The following is a 27,280-nucleotide window of genomic DNA, read 5'->3' on the forward strand; positions in this document are numbered from 1 at the left end:
TTCAACAGACTGATGTGAAGCTGGCTCCAGGTGGGATTAAGACTAGGAATAAATAAGGAATTCAACTTCATTACTCGGGTGAGACCTTTCCTTTCATAGTATACTTTAATTTCATCTCAGGTGGTTCACTTTCTAACGAAGTCCCCAAACCTAGATATATACCAGTTTCTGTGAGAGAGAGCATATGTTCACACGTATCCGTAAACTAGTGCAAAATATATACCTGAAAGCAGAAGTACACTAGAGTTTGCAGTGAGTACCTCCATAACACTTCCTCTCCACTATCCCAAGCTTTGGGTCCATGATTGCTCAACAATTTGTTTGGCTTCGTATGTTAACTCTCTTTTCAGTCACCAGGTTCCAGATCCCATCAGGATGCTGGCCAGGCTTCCCTGGATTGAAGACCCCACCAATGTGTCCTGGAGCTCAGCTTCCCCAGAGCCCCACCCTACTAGGGAAAGAGAGAGGCAGACTGGGAGTATGGACCGACCAGTCAACGCCCATGTTCAGCGAAGAAGCAATTACAGAAGCCAGACCTACTACCTTCTGCAACCCACAATGACCCTGGGTCCATGCTCCCAGAGGGATAGAAAATGGGAAAGCTATCAGGGGAGGGGGTGGGATATGGAGATTGGGTGGTGGGAATTGTGTGGAGTTGTACCCCTCCTACCCTATGGTTTTGTTAATTAATTCTTTCTTAAATTAAAGAAAAGACTAGGAATAAATAAGGAATTCAGTTGTGTGTGCGGGGGGGGGGGCTGTCACACACTTTCTGTTATCTTCATGTGTCTGTGCATATCTGATTTTCACTAACTAAAGTCTGTGTCTGTATATAATTACCTTTCTTTCTTTCTTTTTTTGCCTCCAGGGTTATTGCTGGGGCTTGGTCCCTGCACCATGAATCCACTGCTCCTGGAGGCTATTTTTTTTCCTTTTTTGTTGTCCTTGTTGTTTTATGGATGTTGTGGTTATTATTATTGTTATTGATGTCCTTGTTGCTGGATAGAACAGAGAGAAATCGAGAGAGGAGGGGAAGAGAAAGACAGACACCTGCAGACCTGCTTCACTGCTTGTGAAGCAACTTTCCTGCAGGTGGAAAGCTGGGAGCTTGAACTGGATCCTTGTGCGGGTCCTGTGCTTTGGGCCATGTGTGTTTAACCCTCTGCACTACCACCCAACCCCCTACTTAATTTCTTTCGAATAAAATGTACACATCTGATTCACTGAGTCTCTCATGATCCATCAAAAGTGATATTTCTGACCAGGCTAGGCTTTAGAGAGTGGCCATTATGACCCCTCTAGGATCCAGGGCCATGATTATTCAGCATAGTTTCACTTTCAGTGTTAGAGTTTGAAGCATTTTGAGATCTTGCTAGATTTCCAGGTTTTCTATAATTTGAGTTATTATTCCCCATCTGCTTATTCTTATTTTTCAAATAACCCAAGATCTACATCACACTGGTGCTTTACATGGCTAAACCTGCTATTTTCCCTTCTATCTCTTTCCTTCCTTTTGCTCTAACTTTTGCAGAAAACTCTCATGTGGAATGTATTATACAGAAAAAAAATTCCCTTACAAAATCTAGTTTATCATTTCTGCTGATTTCTGAAAACAGTAAATATTGGTGCCAGATTTTTAAAACCCAGAAACAGCATAAATACTGAATTTTCTCTTCAGTTAAATTTTCTTTCTATCTGATTATGTATAGTATTGCTAGAATCTCTGGGACTGCTGATTCACTAGCTCTGAATTGGTTGACTATACCCAGCATATGACAAACTGTTGGGAAGAGGCAGGTTCTCACTGGAGAAATTTATGGCAATATGAAGTATTTGGAGATTCCCCTTACTTACTTTTCTGAAAGTCCATCTTAATTAACACTTTTAAGAAAGAAAGGCAGTCCTCTGTACCTTGTAGTTTGGGACCCTGGACCTCATATTAGTTCAGTATACATAATGATTTTCTCAGGGATATAGGTGGAACTTACTGTATGTTTTAAATAATAACAAATATTAGTTAACTACTTCTTACTATGGTGACAAACATATAAAACTTTTGTTGCTGTTACTTTCTTACGTGACCCTACCATCTTATTAAGATGATGAAAACCATCATTCTAATTGTCATCTATAAAACAGAATACAAGTCATAGAATACATAATACTTATGTTTTCTTTATGTGCCAGAAATTCCTGGTGGTACTTCTGTTGCTATGGCCTATAGTCCTGTCACTTTAAAGGCTACCATAAAGGTTTTTAGCTTTCAGGTATATATTTTGCCCTAGTTTATGGATACATGTGAACATATGCTCTATCTCACAGAACCTGGTCTATATCTAGTTTTTGGGACTTTTTTTTTTTAGGAATTGAACCACCTGGGATGGAATTAGAGAACACTATGAAAGGAAGGGTCTCACCCAAGTGATGAAGCTGAAGGCTTGTCATTCCACACCCGAAGTCTCCGGACACAGTCTGAGGTGAAGCATGTTGAGGTGGCAATCGTTGCATTGATTAGGTTGGGATTGGCGGATGCAATATTATTTGATATGAATTGGGAGAAGTATGTGGGAAAGTGGGCCCCACCCTAAGGTTCTAGGACTGGGGGAAATATAGGCTCTATAGTGGAAATGTGAGGTTCCTGCTGTCTTAGGGTTCAAGAAGACAATGGATAGTTATTGTCATCATCACATTATTTGGTTATTGTGTTAACTTTGAAAAGTCCCTTTGTTAGGGTTTGCTGTATAATACCCAGTATCTTGTACATAGCTGTGCCACCGGTTGCTTATGATCTACTTGGTCTAGGCTTTTGAGAGAGTCCCCATATCAAAAACTCAACCTATATATTAAAAGACTCCGTCTGTGTTTTAAAAAGTTCGAGACATACAATTTCCCCCCTCTCATATCAATTAAATAGTGATTTATATGACTACACTTTAATAGGAGTGTACATAAACACCATTCCCACCACCAAAAGACTATGTCCCATCCCACCCCCACCCTGAGTAGCCCCCAACACTTCATCTCCACTATCCCAACCTTTGGGTCCATGATTGCTCAACAATTTGTTTGGCTTTGTATGCTAACTCTCTTTACAGCCACTAGGTTCTGGATTCCATCAGGATGCCGGTCAGGCTTCCCTGGACTGAAGACCCCACTAATGTGTCCTGGAGCCCAACTTCCCCAGAGACCCACCCTACTAGGGAAAGAGAGAGGCAGACTGGGAGTATGGATCGGCCAGTCAATGCCCATGTTCAGAGGGGAAGCAATTACAGAAGCCAGACCTTCTACCTTCTGCAACCCAGGAGGACCCTGGGTCCATGCTCCCAGAGGGATAGAGAATGGGAAAGCTTTTGGGGATGGGATGGGATGGGATGGGATGGGGATGGGAGTTTGGGTGGTGGGAATTGTGTGGAGTTGTACCCCTCCTATCCTATGGTTTTCTTAATGTCTCCTTTCTTAAATAATAATAAAAAAAAAGTGAAAAAAAAAGGTTTTTAGCCCACACCTCAGGAACTGCCTTTTTTGTTCATAATTTAAACTTAGTGTTCCAGAACCACTGACAGTAAAGCAACAAGTCTTGGTAGTAAGTACTTCCTTTCTGGAAAGTATGGACATCGGTGAGTATTTGTCATACATATAAGCATAGATATGTTTTCAGTACTAGAACTTCTGGGACTTTACTTGTATTTCTTCATGCTTCTCTTGACCCCCTACCATTTGATACTCCATCTGCTGACCTCTACCAAATCAACACAACCAGTGCCACCATGCCTTGTTTCATTTTGGACTGTATCCAAAGATGCCAGCCTGAGATGCCAATCACCTGCTCCAACATTCTGGTGAAATGTTTTGTAACACATGGTACTTCCTAGTTCCATTTCAAATGGTACACTTCTTAACAAAGTTAGAGAACCTCGAAACAGGTATAAGGGATAGGGTACATGTGTACATGTATCCATAAGTCAGGGGAAAATGTATAACTTAAAGTAAAAACACTCAATAGTCTGCATTGTGTAGACTTAGACTCAATAATTGCAGCAAGTAGAAACCTAAAAAAGACACCATAAAGTACAATCAAATAGTTTCTACTTAGACCTAGATACACTCCTTACATACTTCCTATGTCACATCCCTCAATCACTCTAAATCTAACCTTGTCAATAAAGTACGGACTACAAAAGCTGAATAGGGCAAGAGACAGGAAAACTTTAATGATGGTCTTTTTTGGTCACTACCAGACCACCCCATCATCTGGGACTCTAGTCAGGAATTTCTTGGATCCCCACATAAATATAATGGGACTAGACTACAAATATATCCCTCTCTTCCACAATCCCTGGTGACTTGCATAAGGATCACCATCATAAGCCCTCTTGTGGGCCTCTACAGGACTTTTACCTCCTTGCTGAAGGGAGAATGGGTCACCTTGCTCTGCCACTCGATGAACACTGGTCCTGAAATGAGTGCAGCCTAGAATTTTCCTAGCTATGATCATGAACTGTGAACTTAGACTGAAAGGGATGCAGAGGTTAGATGGGCTTTTGTGCTAATAAATATGGGCTCTAGGTCAGTTTGATGTGGTTTACAGTTAATGGTATTTATATACTTTCTTCATATTTGGGAGCTACTCTCTACCCTAACCCAGTTTTCTAGTCCTATTGTCAACTCTGACACCAACTTCCAAGACAATAATTTTAGTCCACCTGCATGCTAACTATTGGGCTCAGCCAAAATTTACTTAAGTCATGGGCCCCTTGGAATATACCTAAAATTGACTTCTTAGCTTCATTCCACACAAAACCCTTAGTTTTAGCTTCTCTATTCTTACTGTTAGGTTCCAGTTTGTTTAAAAATTGTCCTCCCTTATACCTTTCCTCATTTCTGCCATCAAGTTGCAGATTCTACTTTGCTGCCATCCTGAATTCCCCAGGCAGATGACCTCACCTCAATAGAGGCCTATCCCACTAGGGAAAGATATAAACAGGATGGGGATATAGATTGACTTGAAATGTTCGTGTTCAGCAGAGAAGCAATTATAGAAGCTGGAAATTCCACCTTCTGCATCCCATAAAGAATTTTGGTCCATAATCACAGATGTATAAAGAATAAGGAAACTTCTAAAGTATGGAGTAGGATACAGAATTGTACCATGTTATTGTACAATCTTGCTAATAATTATGAAATCACTAATACAATTTAAAAAATATATGTGATCTCAGGTCAGCCTTTGTCTAGAGACTGTTCATCAGTATCTTTTTGAGAAGGAATCAGTTCAGAATGGAGAGTGAATAAGGTGTATAGGATGATTAAAATCAAAGTAAATGATAGGGAGGTGACACTATAATTTATTTTATTTTATATTATTATATTTTATTTCTTTATTAGGGAATTAATGTTTTACATTCGACAGAAAATACAATAGATTGTACATGCGTATTTCCCAGTTTTCCATTCAACCGCCAATAGGTTTTCTGTCATCCTTTTTGGACCTGTATTCTCCCCCACCCACCCACCCCAGAGTCTTTTACTTTGGTGCAACATGCCAATTCCAGTTCAGGTTCTATTTGTGCATTCTCTTCTGATCTTGTTTTTCAACTTCTGCGAGAGAGTGAGATCATCCCATATTCATCCTTCTGTTTGACTTATTTCACTTAACATGAATTTTTCAAGGTGCATCCAAGATTGGCTGAAAATGGTGAAGTCACCATTTTTTATAGCTGAGTAGTATTCCATTGTATGTAAATACCACAACTTGCTCAGTTACTCATCTGTTGTTGGACACCTGGGTTGCTTCCAGATTTTGGCTATTACAAATTGTGATGCTAAGAACATAGTAGTACACAGATCTTTTGGATGGATGTTTTGGAGTCCTTAGGCTATATCCCTAAGAGAGGAATTTCAGGATTATAGGGTAGGTCCATTTCTAGCCTTTTGAGAGTTCTCCAGACTGTTCTCCACAGAGGTTGGACCAATTTACATTCCCATCAGCAGTGCAGAAATGTTCCTTAGACCCCCAGCATTTGCTGCTGTTATATTTTCTGATGTATGACATTCTCACAAGCATGAAGTGGTATCTCATTTTTGTCTTTATTTGCATTTCTCTGACAACTGTTGGCTGCGAAGCAGAGAGAAAGAGAGAGAGGAGATCCGGAGCGGAGAGGGAACACAATTTTTTATTCGCACAGGTACCTTGGAGTTGGGTGAGAGCGCAGTGGTTTGGGCCAAGTGGAGCTAGCCAAGATGGCCGCCTAGCGCAGCAACCTTCCCTGCGTCTAATCACCAAAGTGAAAAGTGGACAAGAGAGTAGGCAAGAGAGCAGGCAAGAGAGAGGGGGGTGGAAGAAGAAGGACTTTATAGGGCAAAAACTGGGAGTGATGAGCCAGGACAGGATTGGTTGGGAAGGGCACTTTGAGAATATAGTATTAACTCTCGTAGGAACTGGCACTAGCCTGAGGGGACAACATGGCAGAACAGGCACTCTGAGAACGTCCCACCTCTCTCAGGAACTGGCACTAGCCTGAGGGGACATCTGCACAGCATCTCCCCCTTTCTTTTTACCTAATGGCCACAGTATAGGAAATTTAGAGTGGAGCAGGCTTAAATGTTTTTTAAGGAATGCCAAGCTCAGGTGGGAAGATGTAGGATGTTTTTGTGGGGGAAGAAAGACTTACATGGCCGCCAACATTGTGAGATTTATGTGTCCACCCTGTGCTCACATAGAGAGAGAAACTTACCTGGAGGGACTCATCTCATAGATTAAGCTCTGCCAGGCTCTACCATCTCTTTACGGTATTTCTACATCTATTTTTATTTTTTATCTAGTCATCGCATTAGGATGGTTCAATGTCTGTAAAAGACTCTGTTACAGAGAAATTGTAGTGTAGGGGTGAGCAGAAACCTTTTGGGCATAAACCTGAATGCTATAACAAAACAGGAAGGGACAAGTAGAGGAGCAGTAAGAGCCAGTGTGATGCCAAGGGAAGGCTGTTGCGCAAGGGGGAGTTTTATGTCTCTGGGGGTGTCCCCTGCCTCTGGGGGCAGGGCTTAGTAATGGGGGAAGGGTGTTTCCTGCCTCAAAGGACAGGACCTGCAGGAGGGAGGGCATGGCCTGCCAAGTGGAGGGGCTATTTGGCATTGTATAATCTTCAAGGCAACAGTCTGCAAAGTCTATGAATTACTCCGAGTCAGTCTTTGAAAAATCAGCAGCGTGAATGGAAGGAAACTGCTGTAAAATTGTGTAAATTGTCCAAAGGGTATACCAGCAAGTCTGATAGAAGTCTCAGTCCAAAGTAGGTGACTATGGGAAGAAATGCCAGGGGATGAAACGCTGCACGTCTATCTCCATGGGGAAGGTCAGCCACTGGAATTCTGCTTTTCTGTAGAAAGTGAACTGGAACTGCCAAAACGTGACAGGAAAAGCAGAAGCAGGAAGGGAAGACAGGCAGTAAGAAAGGTCTGTCCTTGGAGTCTGTGAATCAGGTTTTTCAGATCGTGTCAGGTCATATCATGGGTTTTGGGGAGTGTGCCATTGTAGTCCTGCTGTCTAGTGGGCGATGTCAGAGTGTGCAGGGGTCCAGATGGCTTTTCCTGGGATTCCTCTGTTGTTGTTTTCAGTATATCTTAATCTCTTTTTGAGATCTCTTACTTCTTTTTGTTGTCTCTAGTTCATCCTTGATCTAGCTAATTCTGTCTTCAGCCTCATTTATTCTATTCTATCTTCCTTCTATTGTTTTCTGGAGTTCATTTATTTGTTACCTTGTTCTGATACTACTTTAGCTTGTTCAGTTAGTTGTATTCTTACCTCAGCTATTTCAGCTTTCAGCTCTCTAAGAACCTTGAGATAATTAGTGTTTTCTTCCAGAGTCTCATTTGTTATTTCTGCATTTCTGATGACAATTCTTTCAGACTCTTTACTCATTCCTGTGATTATTTCCTTAATTAGTATTTGGATGTTGATGTCATTATTTTGTTCTTCAACCTTTGGGGGGTTTTTAGCTGGACTCTTGTCCTGGTTCATTTCTCCAATATTTCTTCTTGTTGGTTTAACCATTGCATATAGTATGTTATGAGGTCCCTCTGTCAGTACTTTTCAAATTACTGATCACTCTTGCCTGGATTGACTTGTATCTAAGGTCATTAAAGGGTTCACAGTTGTGGAAATTGAGAATCGTTTCAATTGTATTTTAATTTCTGAGAGCTCAGTGGCTTAAAAGCCTCTTTTGTTCTTTTTCTTCCCTGTAGGCTATGGTAGCCTAGGGCTTTTAAATTGTAAATAGGCTTCTTAGCTTAATCACTGACTATTGACCAAGCGATAAAGCAGGGTGGGGCAGAGATAATCCAGTGGTTATTCAAAGAGACTCTCACAGCCCCTCTGCTAGACCACTGAGGTACAGGTCTTCTCCTGAGTTTCCTGGTTATTTCTCTGTCTCCTGGTGTCAGCACAGGGCCTCCCCCCACACTGCTCCAGATCCCGAGGGCAGTAGAAATTGAGACTAACATTTGGTGAGTCACATTTGGTGAGTCTTAGGGGAGTCCTCTCCTCTCTTCTCATCTGCCATCTTTTTGTTGGTGAAACAGACTGGAGGTAGTGTCTCAACTGGTAACTGCCGACTGGATACCAGCCATTTAATCTCTCCCTAGGCTCCTCTCTGTCCATGAGCCACAGGGTTGCACTCACCAGTGATTTGTTGGGTTCCTGAAGCCGTTCTAGTCCTGTCTTGTTGTGGTCCCAGGTAGTCTCCTTTGGTATTCCTAATGGACCCAGGAGAGGAGAGGAGAGAAACACAGCTGCTGCTGCTCCATAGCCCTGGCTCCCAAAAAGTGCCATACCATCGACACTAGAATTTATATATGATTTAAGAATGGGCTGAGGGAATATATATTGTTTCATGCTAAATAAGTAAGGAATGAGGACTTGAGCTCTCATAAATCAAATATAAGATGCAACTCAACTTGGGATATTTGACAATAGATGTGCCTGAAAGCAGGCCTCTGAAGAGGATATTAAAAATATATCTTCTCACTATAGATACTTATCTACCTAAGAGATATGAGTGCAAAGAGGCCCCAAGAAGATAGAAAACAAAGGTGCTTGCTTACATAGAATGAAAGTTTTCCAAATAGTCACTTCTTTTGGGGGGCTGAGGCCAGGAAGGCTTCATTAAGAACAGTCATAACTTCCACAGCAAAGAGGCTAGGCACTCAAGTGGAGTTTCTCCACTATTAGCTTCTCTGTAATGGAATTTTACTTTACTGGGTAATACAGCAGAAGGAAATTAAATATTTCAAATAATTTATATTTCATTTATTTTTCTTTATAAGGGATTAATGGTTTACAGTTGACAGTAACATACAGAAGTTCATACATGTGTAACATTTCTCAGTTTTCCACATAACAATTTGACCTCCTCAAGGTCCTCCTCTGCCATCATGCCCTCACCACCACCACCCCAGAATACTTTACTTTGGTGCAATACAACAAACAATTGTCTTTAAAATGTTAGTCACTATAGAATTGTTGATTCATTTCCAAGAAAATAATGATTAGCAACCATGGAAGTGGAACAGTTACTAGATTTTTTTCCATATATATACCAGAATATATATATTAGCCAGAACATTGCTTAGCCCTGGCTTATGTTTGCACTGGGCATTCAATATGTAAACCTTGGTGCCTCAGCTGTGAAAGTCTTCTTGCATAGTCATTATGCTATCTCTCTAGCCTAGTGGCTAGAATCATATATATTATATATTCTAGTAATATATATATATATATATATATATATATATATATATATATATTATTTAGAGAGAGAAAAAATATTGGCTGAGGAGAGAGCTGCCTAGTAAATATCTGCTATTTTGTTGAGCACATATATTACCATACATATGTACCCACCTTTAGGTCCCTGGTTCCCACCTAAAGGGTGGGGGCTAATATTTCTTACATTCCCTTCACCTACCAAGCTCCAATCACTAGCCAGAGCCATCTGCACTTTGACTATATTTTGCCTGCATTTCTACCAAGTGTGTTAAAATTATTGGGGCAGTAACTGTAGAAAACTTGTTCCTTAAGGCTGTTAGGTTCTTTAGGAAGGCCCTCCCACTGACCTTCTTTTATTTACTTATTTTCCCTTTAGTTGTCCTTTTTTACTGTTGTTGTAGTTATTATTGTTTTTGTTATTGATGTTGTCTTTTTTGGATAGGACAGAGAGAAATGGAGAGAGGAAGGGAAGACAGAAGGGGGAGAGAAAGATAGATACCTGCATACATGCTTCATGACCTATGAACTGACTCCTCTACAGGTGGGCAGCTGGGGGCTTGAACCAGGATCCTTATACCTGTCCTTGCACTTCATGCCACATGTGCTTAACCTGCTGTGCTACCGTTGACTCCTTTGACCTTCTTAAATGATAAAATACTGGATCCTGGAATAGTTCTAACTCTATAGGTGGAAAATAATACAGAAGTATGAAAGATCCGTTACCTTCTGCAGCTCTTTTAAAGAAAACTTTGCAGCTTCCACAAGTTAGAGCTCCATAATGACAGCCAGAAGCTTCATCCCCACAGATCAAACATGTCTTCTGGGGTGGAAAGTAATAGTCTATGGGTAGAACATGATCCCTGGCAGTCTCCAAACTGGAAAAACACAAGAAAACAATGCAACACATGTCAACGGGAGGCAAAAACAGAAGGGTGGAAGTCTGGGGTCTTTAGGAGTAAATTACATGTATAGATCATTATAATGAATTTATTAATTGAGGTAAGCATGGAGTCAAATTTTCAGCGCCAGGCAAAAGTGTATCTGGTTGAGTGCACATGCAAAGATTCAGGTTCAATACTGCAAGTCACATCTGCAGAGAGGAAGCTTCAAAATTGCTCCACATCATTGATTGTCAGAGAAATGTAAATAAAGACAATATTGAGATACCACCTCACCCCCCGTGAGAATGGCATATATCAAAAATGAGAGCAGCAACAAATGATGGAGAGAGTGTGGCTACAAAAGATCCCTCTTACACTGCTGGTGGGAATGTAAATTGGTCCACCCTCTGTAGAGAACAGTCTGGAGAACATTTGCAAGGCTAGAAATAGACCTCCCTTTATGACCCAGTAATTTCTCTCCTAAGGATATATCCTAAGTACTCCTTAACACCCAGTCACAAAGATATGTACACCTATGTTCTTAGCAGCAAAATTCATAATAACTAAAACCTAGAAGCAACCATGTGCCAAACAACAGATGAATGGAGGAGAAAGCTTTGGTATATTTACCCAATACTACACAGCTATTAAGAACAATAAACCCACCCTCTATGATCCATCTTGGATGGAGCTAGAAGGAATTTTGTTAGGTGAGCCAAGTCAGAAAGACAAAGTTTCATCTTTGACATCCCATGTGCCAGAATGATGCTCTAGTTCTCTTCCCCTCTCTCATTAACAATTACATTTCTAGAAGAGGAAATTAGGCCATAATAGAACCCCCAAAATATGTAAAGTTGCAGGACTTTCCAATGAAACTATTGATAAGACACATCAGAATAACATAAGATAAATTATAAATTCTCATCATAAACAGAAATCTGGATTCAGTAGATAGAGAAAGAAAATAAAATGTTCATCAAAAAGACTGATGATTTAGGGACCAGGTGGTTGCACACCTGGCTAAATGCACATATTACAATGCATAAGAACTCAGGTTCAAGCCTCTGGTTCCCAAGTGCAGCATGAAAGTTTCATGAGTGGTAAAGTAGGGCTAAAGGTGTCTTTCTGTCTCTCTACCTCTCTATCTTCCCCTCCCCTCTCAATTTTTCTCTGTCTATCCAATAATAACTAAAGTAAAAGACTGATGATTTAAAGGAAAAAAAATTTTTAATATTGAAAAGAAATACAGGTTGCCAAGAACACATTGACTTAAATTTGTGGTGACTTATAAAGCAAAGAAGTATACACAATCATGTAGTGGAAAGACTAACAGGATTCAAAGATCAAATGATGACAATACTTTAAATGAAAAAGAGACAAGAAAGAATTGTAATAAAAATAAGGTTATATTACAAGAAATATCAGACATCAATAGAAAAGTTAATATAAGTTAAATTCTAGAAAGAACATGGGGGAGGGGGAGAAGGTAGCAGAGACAACACTCAAGGAGCTAATAGCAGAAACTTCCAAATCTGGGGAATGACCAGTACATAGTGTGGCAGGCTGGTTTTAGTAGCTGACTGTCTTTACTGCAGCTAGAAACAGTTATTGCAGGTGAGACTTGCCCACTGCAGCTGACCTAGTTAAGCTTAACAATGGGTTTTCCCCTTTTCCCTGGTTACTCTGCTACTTTGTGTTTGTGAGCCAATCAAGATATAAAAGGCCTATTAGAGAAATGCATGTATAAGCTTGTGGTTTTGAGGAAGCTCTAATTACATAAAAAAGAAAGCTCTGCTGCATTCAGAGTTCAGCTTTGGGATGTAAATCTACTGAGCCAATACCAATATCAATAAATGTAGTTTCCTGCTTAATTTCCTCAGTGTCCCATCTCTCTGTCTGAGAATACCACAATAATAGATAATAATTAATAGAATACCACAATAGATGATAGATCATTAAAAAGAAGAAATAACAACTAAATTCCTGACAACAAAATGACCAACACTAAGACACATCATCATAAAATTATCAGAAATCAATTACAAGAGAACATTAGACAGTGCTGTTATTGTCTTGAGCTTTTTCGCACTCTACCTCCTCACAAACCACCCTTGCCATACTAGTGGAGTAGACCTTCAAGCAGTGTTACACATTTCAATAATAAGTTGATGATCAACATATGCAAGAGTAGCATATAATAGCATATAATAGTAATACAATAATAGTGGAAGACTTTAACACTCCACTCTCACACTTAGATCAACAAAGCAGAGAATCAACAAAGACACAAGAGAATTAAATGAAGAGATTGACAGACCAGACCTCTTGGACATCTTCAGAGCCATACTCCCCAAAAAACTGGATTACACATTCTTTTTAAATCCACATAACAAATACTCAAGGATAGACCACATGTTAGGCCACACAAAGACAGCATCAAGAACATTGAAATCATCCTAAGTATCTTCTCAGACCACAGTGGAGTAAAACTAACATTTAACAACAAACAGAAAATTATTAAAAGTCACAGACTTTGGAAACTAAACAACATACTCCTTAAGAACCACTGGGTCAGAGACTCACTCAAGCAGGAAATTCAAATGTTCCTGGAAACAAATGAAAATGAAGACACAACTTATCAAAATATTTGGGACACAGCTAAAGCAGTACTGAGAGGGAAATACAATCACATATTAAACACCAAGAAGAAGCTCAAATGAACGACCTTACTGCACACCTCAAGGACTTAGAGGAAGAGGAACAAAGGAACCCTAAAGCAACCAGAAGGACAGAAATCACTAAAATTAGAGCAGAAATAAACAACATCGAAAATAAAAGAACCATACAAAAGATCAATGAAGCCAAATGTTGGTACTTTGAAAGATTAAACAAAATTGAAAAACCCCTAGCCAGACTCACCAAACAAAAAACAGAGAGGACTCAAATTAATAGAATTGTAAACGATGGAGGAGATATCACAACTGACACCACAGAAATCCAGAGAATCCTGCGAAACTTCTATAAAGAATTATACGCCACCAAGCTAGAGAATCTGGAAGAAATGGAACAATTCCTAGAAGCATATGCCCTTCCAAAACTGAACCAAGAAGAACCACAAAATCTAAATGCACCAATCACAAAGAAATTGAAACCATTAATAAGAACCTCCCCAACAACAAAAGTCCTGGAACAGATGGCTTCACAAATGAATTCTACAAAACTTTCAGGAAACAGTAAGTACCCATACTTCTTAAGATGTTCCATAAGATTGAAGAAACAGGAATACTCCCTTCCACCTTCTATGAAGCCAACATCACCCTGATACCAAAAACTGATAGGGAGAGAACAAAAAAGGAAAACTACAGACCAATATCTCTGATGAACACAGATGACAAAATATTAAAAAAGATCTTGGCCAACCGGATACAGCAACATACCAAAAAGATTGTTCATTATGACCAAGTGGGATTCATCCCAGGAATGCAAGGCTGCTTCAACATCTGTAAGTCAATCAATGTCATTCACCACATGAATAAAAGCAAAGCCAAAAACCACATGATTATCTCAATAGATGCAGAGAAAGCCTTTGACAAAATACAACACCAATTCATGCTCAAAACTCTATAAAAAATGGGAATAGATGGGAAATTCCTCAAGATAGTGGAGTCTATATATAGCAAACCTACAGCCAACATCATACTCAATGCACAGAAGCTGAAATCATTCCCCCTCAGATCAGAAACTAGACAGGGCTGTGCACTATCCCGATTACTCTTCAACATAGTATTGGAAGTTCTTGCCATAGCAACCAGGCAAGAGAAAGGAATCAAAGGAATACAGATAGGAAGGGAAGGAGTCATGCTCTCACTATTTGCAGATGATATGATAGTATACATAGAAAAACCTAAAGAATCCAGCAGAAAATTACTGGAAATTATTAGGCAATATAGCAAGGTATCAGGCTACAAAATCAATGTACAAAAATCAGTGGCATTTCTTTATGCAAACACTAAATTTGAAGAAGAAGACATCCAGAAATCACTCCCATTTACTGTTTCAGCAAAATCAATCAAATACCTAGGAATAAAGTTGAACAAAGAAGTGAAAGACTTATACACTGAAAAATATGAGTCACTACTCAAGGAATTAGAACCTGATACCAAGAAATGGAAAGATAAACCATGCTCATGGATAGGAAGAATAAATATCATCAAAATGAATATTCTCCCCAGAGCCATATACAAATTTAATGCAATACCCATCAAAGTTCCACCAGGCTTCTTTAAGAGAACAGAACAAACACTACAATCATTTATCTGGAACATGAAAACACCTACAATTGCCAAAACCATGTTAAGGAAAAGAAACAGAAATGGAGGCATCAAACTCCCAGACCTTAAACTATATTATAAAGCCATCATCATCAAAACAGCATGGTACTGGAACAAAAATAGGCACACAGACCAGTGGAACAGAATTAAAAGCCCAGAAATAAATCCCTACACCTATGGACATCTAATCTTTGATAAGGGGGACCAAAGGATTAAATGGAAAAAGGAGGCTCTCTTCAATGAAAGGTGCTGGGAAAACTGGGTTGTAACATACAGAAGAATGAAATTGAACTACTTTATCTCGCCAGAAACAAAAATCAACTCCAAATGGATCAAAGACCTAGATGTCAGACCAGAAACTATCAAATACCTAGAGGAAAACCTTGGTAAAACAGTTTCCCACCTACACCTCAAGGACATCTTTGATGAATCAAACCCAATTGCAAGGAAGACTAAAGCAGAAACAAACCAATGGGACTACATCAAATTGAAAAGCTTCTGCACATCCAAAGAAACTATTAAACAAACAAAGAGACCCCTCACAGAATGGGAGAAGATCTTCACATGCCATACATCAGACAAGAAACTAATCACCAAAATATATAAAGAGCTCAGTAAACTTAGCACCAAAAAAGCAAATGACCCCATCCACAAATGGGCAGAGGATATGAACAAAAGATTCACTACAGAGGAGATCCAAAAGGCTAACAAACATATGAAAAACTGCTCTAGGTCACTGATTGTCAGAGAAATGCAAATTAAGACAACACTAAGATACCACCTCACTCCTGTAAGAATGGCATACATCAAAAAAAAAAAAAACCAGCAGCGACAAATGCTAGAGTGGTTGTGGGGACAGAGGAACCCTTTTACATTGCTGGTGGGAATGTAAATTGGTACAGCCTCTGTGGAGAGCAGTCTGGGAAACTCTCAGAAGGCTAGACATGGACCTTCCATATGATCCAGTAATTCCTCTCCTGGGCTTATACCCCAAGGACTCCATAACACCCAACCAAAAAGAGGTGTGTACTCCTATGTTCATAGCAGCACAATTCATAATAGCTAAAACCTGGAAGCAACCCAGGTGCCCAACAACAGATGAGAAATCTGTGGTATGTATACACAATGGAATACTATGCAGCTATCAATAACAATGAACCCACCTTCTCTGACCCATCTTGGATAAGAGATAGAAGGAATTATGTTAAGTAAGCTAAGTCAGAAAGATAAAGATGAGTATGGGATGATGCTACTCATCAACAGAAGTTGAGTAAGAAGATCTGAAAGGGAAACTAAAAGCAGGACCTGATCAAATTGTAAGTAGGGCACCAAAGTAAAAACCCTGTGGTGAGGGGTAGACATGCAGCTTCCTGGGCCAGTGGGGGGTGGGAGTGGGTCAGAGGGATGGGTCACAGTCTTTTGGTGGTGGCAATGGTGTTTATGTACACTCCTAGTAAAATTTAGTCATATAAATCACTAGTTAATTAATATGAGAGAGGGAAAATTAATTGTATGTCTCAAAGTTTTCAAAACACAAACTGAATCTTTTTAATATATAGGCTGTGTAATTGATATGCAGACTCTCTCAAAAGCCTAGACCAAGTAGATCAGAATCAACCAATAGCACAGCTATATACAAGATACTGGGTAATGTACAGCAAACCCTAACAAAAGAACTTTTCAAAGTTAACCCAATTACCAAATAATGTGATGACAACATTAACTATCAATTGTCTTTTTGAACCCTAAGACAGCAGGAACCTCACATCTCCACCATAAAGCCTCTACTTCTCCCAGTCCTGTAACCCTTGCATATGGGCCACTTTCCCGTATGCCTCTCCCAATCCATATCAAATACTATTGCATCTGCTGATCACGACCTAACCAACACAACGATTGCCACCTCAAGTTACTTCACTTCAGACTGTGTCCAGAGACTTCACATGTGGAATGACAACCCTTCAGCTTCATTACTTGGGTGAGACCTTTCCTTTCATAGTATACTCTAATTTCATCTCAGGTGGTTCACTTTCTAACAAAGTCCCCAAACCTAGATATACACTAGTTTCTGTGAGAGATAGCATATGTTCACACGTATCCATAAACTACTGCAAAATATATACATGAAAGCAGAAATACACTAGAGTTTGCAGTTAGTACCCCCTAACACATCCTCTCCACTATTCCAAGCTTTGTATCCATGATTGCTCAACAATTTGTTTGGCTTCGTATGTTAACTCTCTTTTCAGTCACCAGGTTCCAGATGTCATCAGGATGCTGGCCAGGCTTCCCTAGACTGAAGAACCCACCAATGTGTCCTGGAGCTCAGCTTCCCCAGAGACCCACCCAACTAGGGAAAGAGAGAGGCAGACTGGGAGTATGGACGGACCAGTCAACGCCCATGTTCAGCGGGGAAGCAATTACAGAAGCCAGACCTTCTACCTTCTGCAAACCACAATGACCCTGGGTCCATGCTCCCAGAGGGATAGAGAATGGGAAAGCTATCAGGGGAGGGGGTGGGATATGGAGATTGGGTGGCGGGCATTGTGTGGAATTTTACCCCTCCTACCCTATGGTTTTGTTAATTAATCCTTTCTTAAATAAAAAAGAAGAAAAAAAAAAAGAGTAGCATCCCACCAAAATGTCATTGATGTCAGAATGGCATGAGCTTCTTTTCCTAGATAAAAGGAAACTCATTGTACCTGACCTTGTTAATATGAGTGAACTTATCAAGATAATTAGAAAGTATTTATAGCTTAGTGTCATTCAAACCTTCTTGTTAATCAATGGACACAGTACAGTGTATCCACACCAATTTTTGAAGTGTACAAATATAAAAACAATGAAAATGTATTGAATTCTGTTATATGGTTTATGACTTTCAAGAGACACTTGGGAATAAATTTTCAGTCTAAGACTACAAAAATAAATCTTTACTAGAATGTTAACAGCCCTTAGAGAGGAAAATATAATGACACAAACTGAGCCTGATCAGATCATCTAATTGCAAATAATAAAGAGTAGAATTTTTGCCTAGGGGTTTAGGAAGATGTTTTGTATTTTATGCTGAAAAGACTGAGCTCTAAATGATCATATTAAGTTTTAGGAAACTATATTCTTTAACTTAGGCTGTCTTATTTACAAATGTAGAATTAAAAAAAAAGCAAAATGCATTGTATTCTGTGTTCCCAGTATGTTCTTCTCCTGATAGAAAAATTGCAATTTAAATATCCAGAGAGTGTGTTTTCTCTCTAACTTTATGTTACCTTCTAAGTGTTCACATTAGGATTTCTAGTCATCTATATAGGTCATATAAAGAGAATCTTTAAATATAAAATGCTAAGGATAACCATGGCATACCTCCAATATATTGTCCGTAATAACTTGAAAAAAGCCAAAAAAAGGGGGGGTTAATTAGGGCTTCAAGAAAACTCTGAGCTTTGTTCAGGGTTCCCATTTCCAATAATAATATTTCACCTCCTCAAAATGTGTCAACACCAACACCACAAAAACAGCAATATTCCTCTACCAAAGTCTACTGGGCCTTCTTCCTCCCAAAACTCAACTCCACAAAAACATTTTATTAAGTTAAATTCTATAGTTAAGCCCAAGGTATTCACTGTATTCTGCTTATTTTCCCAACTTTGTTTACTTCCATGTTACTTATACTTATCTGAAGTGCACCTTATGTCTCCACCAAATGTGACTGATCAGTTAGAAGGATAAAGTAATCTTAGGTAGAGACTTTTACCACTGAAAACTTTCAATGCATCCTGTCAATCTTTTTTAGCCTTTAGAGCTTTGTTGAGAATCAACTGATAGTCTCTCTTTTTTTTTTGCATTTTTATTAGTGATTTAATAATGTTTGACAAGGCTGTGAGATAAGAGGGATACAATTCCATACAATTCATACTACCAGGGAGTCTGGCGGTAGCCCAGCAGGTTAAGCACAGGTGGCAGGATGCACAAGGATTTGGCATAAGGATTCCGGTTTTAGCCCCTGGTGCTCCACCTGCAGGGGAGTCGCTTCACAGGCGGTGAAGCAGGTCTTCACGTGTCTATCTTTTTCTCCCCCTCTCTGTCTTTCTCTCCTCTCTTCATTTCTCTCTGTCCTATCTAATAACGAAGACATCAATAACAACAATAATAACTACATCAACAATAAAAATGGGCAACAAAAGGGAAAATAAATAAAATAAAATAAAAAACAATTCCTACTACCAGAGTTCCATAATTCTTTATTCCTCTATTATTATGGACCAAAGATCTTTATAGGGAGCAGAATGTGCAAAGTCTCGCTTGTATAGTTGTTTCTCTGTCGGACATGGGCATTGACAGGTTGATCCATTCCCTCATCCTGATTCTATTTTGCTCTAGTGGGGTAGGGCTTTGGGGAGGTGGGGGTCCCAGGACACATTGGTGAGTCTGTCTCCCCAGGGAAGTCATGTTGGCATCATGGTAACAGCTGCAATTTAGTGCCTGAAAAATATTAAGATATAAAGCAGAGCAATTTGTTTAATAACAGGAATCTAAAGGTAAAAATATAGCAGATGAAATTTAGGGATCTCCATGTTGGGAGGAGCTAGGAAGTCTATGTATATTCCAAGGAGTTCGTGGCTTTATTAATTTTTGACTGAGCCCAACAGCTAACATTCAGGTGGGCTAAGAGTATTGTCTGGGAAGATGGTATCAGAGTTGAGAATAGACTAGACTGAGAAACTTGACAAGGAGATGTCTTTAATAGTTTCAATGACTGCATAGCTATTCCATGATGTATATGTCCCAAAACTTATTTAGTCATTTGTCTGCCACTGAATATCTGTGTCATTTCCAAGTTTGGTTTATTACAAAAAGTGCTGCCGTGAATATAGATATGCACAGATATTTTTGGAGAAGTGCCTTTTTCCCCTAATTATATGCATAAAAGATGGATCAACAGGTGTTAAATTAGTTCCATTTCTAGCATTCTAGTGAATTTCCAGACTGTTTTGCACAGGTATTGAACCTATTTGCATTCTCACCAGCAATATTTGAAGAGTAACTTTCCCAAACACAGCTACTCTAACATTAGGTTTTTTTTTTCTGTCTTTTGTAATGTATGACAGTCTCATAGATGTAAAGTATCTCATTGTTGATTTTATTTAAATTTTCCTGATCTTCAGTAACCTTGAGCATTTTTCATATATCTGTTGGATCTCTTCTTTGGAAAATACTCTGCACATTTCTTTTCCCATATTTCCATGGGGTTGTTTGTAGTACTATTGATGAGTTTGATGAGTTCTTTGTGTACTTTGGTTACTATCCCTGTGTTAGATATATGACATATAAAGATTTTGTCTAACTCCATGAGGAGTCTCTGTTGTGGAGGTGATTCTTTTTGTCATGCAGAAGATTTTAACTATTATGCCGTTCCATTGGTTATTTTATTTGGGGGGTTTATTTATTTATTGCAATTTAATTTGAATAAAAATAGATGTTCCTAAAACCGGTATCAAAGAGAGTTCTGCCAATATGGCCCTGTGAATATTTGTTGTTTTTCCAAGTACAATGCAGTTTTTGTTTTGTATGTGGTAGCAAAAAAACTAGATTTGCTAGTCCACTGTCATCTTGGCTAAAAAGCCAAAATATAGTGTTTGTTTCTTTTTTGATAGACATAGAGAAAGCAGAGGTTACATGAGATGATGATAATGGCAGTAATTTTTATATAATAGCATAATTATAATAATAGCATAATAATAATAATTACTAGATAAAATGGAAACTTGAAAACTTGCAACAAGTTATAAAAGTAAGACTTACTGCAAATTTGCAGTAAATCTTTTGGAAAAGCTTGTTAAAATAGTTTTTATTAATAATAAAATAAGAATATAATTCAAATTGTTTAAAATAACTGGATTGATAAAATTTGAAGTCCATACTTAAAAACATTTCAGTTATTAGATATGGGTTTAATAAAAATGCACCTTGAACGGGCCTGGGTCATCACACACCTCATAGAATGCACATGTTACTATTCACAGCTACAAGAAGAAAATTCACAGTTTTTGGATATCTATAGTTATGTCTCTTCCTCTCCCCTCTCTCTCCTTCTTCGTTTCTTAATGCCCTGGTGTTCCCACACAGATATGGTGGGCCTAGACCTCTAGTGGATCTGTTTCACCACTGTTACTGGTCATCTCCATCAGGGAGAACATAATGGACTCCTTTGTGTGCCACTCTAGGACCTTGCCCTCAATGTGGATCAACAATGTGGATCAACAGTGTTCCATTCTCTGAAGAGAGACTGGACAACATATTCTAACTACTACTCCAGGAAGATGGGTTCCAAATTAGTGCAGCCTGGAATGTTCCTAGCTGTGGCTACAGAATGCAGTCTCAGACCTACAGGGATACAGAGGTTATATAGGTTCCTGTGCTGAATATTGGCCTCAGATCAAATCAGTGGGGTTTAGAGTTAACAATGTTTACTTATTTTTCTCGTAATTGGGAGCTACTTTCTTCCCTATCCAGCTCTGTAGTCCTTTTTTTCCAAAGATGACACCGTATCCCCAGACAATAACTTAGGTCATCTGTATGTTAGATGCCAAGCTCAGACAAAAACTAGTAGTGTCATGGGCCCCTTGGAATATACCTAAAATAGACCTACTAACTATTTCCATAATGGAGACCCCAAATCTTCATCTGCAGTATTCTTGTCTTTAAGTTCATGATTAGTAAACAATTTATTCTGCCTTATATCTTAACTCTTTTTCAGCCATCAGGTTCCAGATGCTATCGTGATGCCACCCTGACTTCCCTGGGCAGAGTACCCCACCAAGGTGCCATGGAACCTCATCTCCCCAGATCCCTACCCCACTAGGGAAAAAGAGAGAGAGGCTGAGAGTATGGATCAACCTGTCAATGACCATGTTCAGCAAGGAAGAAATTATAGAATCCAGACCTTCCACCTCCTGCACTCCATAATGATCCTGGGTCAATACTCCCAGAGGGACAAAGAATAGGAAAACTTTCAAGGGAGGGGATTGGATCCAGAGTGCTGGTCAGTGGAATTATATGGAATTGTGCCCCTCTTATCCTATGGTCTTGTCAATACTTCTGTTTTATAAATAAATAAATGAAAGAGAGAGAGAGAAAGAAAAAATGACTGCATGTAAGTGTCAGCAATAACACTGATGGCAAAATAAAATAAAGTATAATTTGGAAAATAACTAAAAACAAAATGAGTAGAAGAAATAATGAAGATTTTAGAATCTAAGATTGACTAACTACAACTTGCTTTTACTTCAAAGTGGAAATAAATTGTATCTTTTCCAGACCAGTTTTCATTTACCTTCCCTTCCTCCCTCAAGCAAATTACACTCTCAATTACCCTGGCCTAATCTGAACAAATGGCACACTCGACTCATGGGCAGACTTTTGAGCATGGGAAATAAATTCCAATTGCAGTCATTCCCCTCCTTTATATGCTAGAGAAACTAGTGGACATATATACCAGGAAGCATATGAGAAAATTGCTATTGCAGATTTACTCATAAAAGCAAAATTTTAAAAAATTCACTTGCAGGACAAATTATATGCTAGTTATTACAATTTGGTAATTGCAAGGAATACAATGTAACAATGTGTGAGTTTCAAAAGTCAGTGCACATAACAAAACACATAAATCATAACAGCAAACATACAATATGGTTTTCTTGTATTAAGTTCAAAAATTAGTGAAAATAATTAATTTGTGAAAGTCCTCCCCAGAATGAGGAAATGACTAACACAAAAATAAGATGTAACCAGCACATGATAGCCATTGTGACTCTGGGGTCTCAAAACAAAAACAGGATGTAGTATGAGATGATCCCACTCATCAACAGAAGTTGAGAAAGAACAGAAAGGGAAACTAAAAGCAGGATCTGACTAAATTGAGAGTAGAGCACCAAAGTGAAAACCATGTGGTGAGGGAGAGGGTAGACATTAGGCTTCCCAGGGCAGCGGGGGGTGGGGTGGGGTGGGGGGGGGTGGGGGGTGGTATGGGACACAGACTTTTGGTGGTGGGAATGGTGTTAAAAAAAGAATTTGCAAAGCCATCTGGTCCTGGACTTTTGTTGTTGGGAAGATTCTTGATAACTATTTCAATTGCTTTGTTTGTGATTGGTGCATTTAGGTTTTGTAGTTCTTCTTGGTTCAGTTTTGGAAGGATATATATTTCTAGTAATTCTTCCAGATTCTCTAGCCTGGTAGCATATAATTTGTTCATAAAAGCTTTGCATGATTTTATAGATTTCTGTGGTGTCTGTTGTATTATCTCCTTTATCATTTACAATTGTATTTATTTCAGTCTTCTCCTTTTTTGTGAGTTTGGCTAAGGGTTTGTCAATTTTGTTTAATTTTTCAAAGAACCAACATTTGGCTTCATTGAAAAATGCCTTTCAACTGATGACTGGATAAAAAAGTTATAGGACATATACTAAGTGAAGTACTTCTCAGCAATAAAAAAGATAATCTTATATGTTGTTTTCGCCGGGCTGGCTTCGAGGGCAGGTAACAGATGACCAGAAACACATGGCTGAGCTGAGAACGCAGTTTAATCTTTATTCACGAGCGGGCAAACAGTCCAACACCTAATGTGGTGACACAATGTGCTCCTCCATCTTTCTCCTCTGGTGGCAGAGAGGAACTCAGGAAGTACATAGGGTAGGGGGCAGGGAGAAGGAAGAAGTGCAAAACTAGCAAGGGCTAAACCATATCTCCTGAAGGCGGGGGGAAGTGAGACCAAACCAATGTGAAGCATACCAACAATTCCCCCTTTTCTTTTTAACTAATTGACCATAGTATCAGGAGTGTGGGGTGAACAGAAACCTATATCGTACAGGTATTTTCAAAAAAGAAACTGGCACAAACATGGAGGAACAAGTAAGCGAGCAACGAGAACCAGTATGATGCCAAGGGAAGGCCTTAGGGGGGCGTTTCTTGCCTCTGTGGGCAGGGCTTTATCAGCTAAAGAACATTTCCTGTCTCTGTGGGCTTCTCTTACCTCTGGGGTGTTTCTCACCTCGACAGGCGTTTCTTGCCTCTGTGGGCATTACCTAGTAAAGAGGGAAGGATTTGCCTATAGAGTCCCCAGGCAGCTGGCTGCAGTCAGTATTTGAGAAACCCAGCAGCATAAAGGAAAGCTACTGTGGAGTTGTGTACCAGTAAGTCCGATAGAAGTGCCAGTTCAAAGCAGATGTCCACTGAAGAATTGCCAGGGGGTGGAACATAGCATGAGGAAGGTTAGTCGCTGGAATTCTGCTCTTCTGTAGAGAACTTGACAGCTGTAATTCACTTACTTATGAAACAAAACTTGTAGCAGGTTAGAAGTTTACCACAACTGATAACTAGATGATTATAATTGGTTTAGGTATCTTTATAAATTTGGAAGGTCTTTTTCATTTCATTTTAAGGCTCCTAACCAATCTAAGCACAATAAAACGTGGTAAGTCAAAGAACCACTTCTAGAGCCTCAGGCATGAGAATCATTAGCATAACCATTGTGCAATCCACCGTTTCTAATTGAGAAAGTATCTGAGAGCTTTACATATCAACAATGTCTTATTTAACCTTTTGTTACACCCATTTAAGATGGAGACACACCCTAGGTGTGCACAGGTTTTTTAGACCAACTTAGTTAAAATATATTGATTTTTAACTAATTTTTACCTCAGACTTTAAACGTAAGTTATTTTACCTTTATGAGAATTATGTTGAAAACCTTTTTCATTTAACTTTGTCTTGTAAGAATGTAGCCTTAAAGTTACATTTCTAACCTTAAAGTTAATGTTTACCAAACTTTAAACACATACATAAACATGGTCTTCAATACACAAAGAGAAAAACTTTTGTTATGAAGACATGTCATTTTAAACACGAATTTAGATCTATACTGTCTTAGTTTCAGGGGGTGCATTGTCTGGCGGTGGCTTCTTGCACAACTTCAGCTCCAGGAATTGTAGGTTGCGATCTCTGAAGGGATCTCTGTTTATTCTAGCTCCTCTGCCTTCAGAGCTGAGCTGGGGATCTCAGCCAGGGGGCTCAGTCCCAATAGGGAGTCCGCAGTCTCCGGGTGGTCTGAGATGTGCCCAGACTTCACAGCAGGAGAGCGGGTGGGCTGGCAGTGCAGAAGGCACAGGCCGAGGTGCTCCGGTGTGGCGGCCAGGATGGGCTGCACCCCTTCCCGCCATGTCTGCCGCCCTGCTCCCAGTGGCCAGCAGTGTGGAGGGAGCTCACGCCCAATGGCCCACATCACGCGGCGGCAAGCCAGCTCCTGCGGGTGGGCCTTGGGCAGAAACCACAGTGTGGCCCAGAGAGAAATGTTCCAGAAACAGAGAAACAGTCTCATGAAGAAAGGGCAGAGACCTTTGGAAACCTCTTCACAAGCAGAAAAGAAGGCCATGGTGGCTTTACTTATCTGATCTTCTTTGGTCTGTTGCATGTGTGTGGAGCTGAGATTCTTGCCCCACATTGGATGCCATTATGTCATTTTCACCAGGCTGGCTTCACGGACAGGAGACAGAGATGACCAGAGACTCATGGCTGAGCTGAGAACGCAGTTTAATCTTTATTCACAAGCGGGCAAGCAGTCCAACCACCTAATCACCACACAATGTAAGAAAAGGGGGAATTGTTGGTATGCTTCACATTTGTTTGGTCTCACTTGCCCTGCCTCCGGGAAATTGTGGTTTAGTCTTTGCCTTTTCGCGATTCTTCCTTCTCCCCGCCCCCTATGCTACGTACTTGCTGAGTTCCTGACTTGGCCGCCGAAGGAGAAAGATGGAGGAGCATATTGTGTGGTGTGCATTCTCAGCTCAGCCATGAGTCTCTGGTCGTCTCTGTCTCCCGCCCGCAAAGCCAGCCCAGCGAAAACAACACTTGTATCCTTGGGAAAAAGTGGATGGAACTTGAGAAGATTATACTTAGTGAAGTAAGCAAGGAGTTAAAGAAAATTACAGGATGGTTTCACTCATATGTAGAATTTAGAGAACATAAAATACATAATTGAAACTATTCCACCGTAAGTTCCCTAATCTCATTTGCTTTGTTCATTAACCAGTTTGTCCCACTTTATGTACTGCCACCTTCCAGACTGCAAGTTTCAGACATTATCATGATTCTATCCTGGCTTATCTGGGAAGACCTCACCAGTGTATCCTAGAATCTCACCTTTCCAGAGCTCTACCCAACTAGGGAAAGATATAAACAAGCTGGGGGTATGGATCAACCTGCCAATATCCATGTCCAGTGGAGAAGCAAGTACATAAGCCAGAACTCCTACCCCCAAAACAATTTTGATCCATACTTCCAGTGGGGGAGAACTGATAGGAAGAAGTCCTTAAGAGGGCTCTGAACTCCATCTCCATCAGAACCTGCAGAAAGGAGGAAAATGGGAGGGACATTTGGATGTAGTAACAGGTTCATGAGTGGCTTGGAGGGGAAGAGAGTACTGGACCTGGAATAAAAAGGGGAAATTATGTACAAATTTAGATAGATTATGTAGAGATGATAGCCAATGTATTGCAACATTAGGAGAACAGTGGTGGCTTGTAATGGACAGACTGGAAATTTAGAGCCCCCGGCTCCCCACCTTCAAGGGAGTCGCTTCACAGGCGGTGAAGCAGGTCTGCACGTGTCTTTCTCTCCCCCCTCTGTATTCCCCTCCTCTCTCCATTTCTCTCTGTCCTGTCCAACAATGATGACACCAACAACAACAACAATAATAACTACAACAATAAAACAATAAGGGAAACAAAAGGGAAAATAAATAAATATTTTTTTAAAAAAAGACACCTCTCACAGAATGGGAGAAGATCTTACATCCCATATATCAGATGAAAGTCTAATAGGAAAAATATATAAATCCAATTCAATAAATGTAGCAAGTAACAAGAAAAAACTAAAAACTAAAAAAAATCACTAAGAAGACACAATAAAGCACCAAATCAAATAGTTTCTACTTAGACATAGATACCCTCCACCCTCCTCACCTACCTTCTATTGTGACTAAAAGTCACAAATTTTGGAAACTCAACAACATACTACTTAATAACCGCTGAATCAAAGAGGCAAGAAATTCAAATGTTTCTAGAAACAAATGAATATGAAGACACGAGCTATCAGAATATATGTGACACAAATAAAGCAGTACTTAGAGGGAAACTCATAGAAATACAAGCACACATGAAAGAAAAAAAAAAGCTCAAATAAACGACCTTACTGCATGCCTTACCGAGTTAGAAGAAGAGAAACAAAGGAACGCTAAAGCATCCAGAAGGACTGAA

At 39.6% G+C, this 27,280-nt stretch overlaps 1 protein-coding gene across 1 annotated transcript in view; it reads right to left on the reverse strand.

The window, feature by feature from the left end:
- The window catches only part of AR (androgen receptor), a 359,493-nt gene that overhangs the window by 131,094 nt on the left and 201,119 nt on the right, over window positions 1–27,280 (reverse strand). The window contains exon 2 of the mRNA XM_060183193.1: window positions 10,487–10,638. Within this exon, the coding sequence (XP_060039176.1) occupies window positions 10,487–10,638 (152 nt within the window). The remainder of the gene's footprint in view (window positions 1–10,486; window positions 10,639–27,280) is intronic.

Source organism: Erinaceus europaeus, chromosome X (assembly GCF_950295315.1).
Source record: "Erinaceus europaeus chromosome X, mEriEur2.1, whole genome shotgun sequence".
Taxonomy (NCBI): Eukaryota; Metazoa; Chordata; class Mammalia; order Eulipotyphla; family Erinaceidae; genus Erinaceus; species Erinaceus europaeus.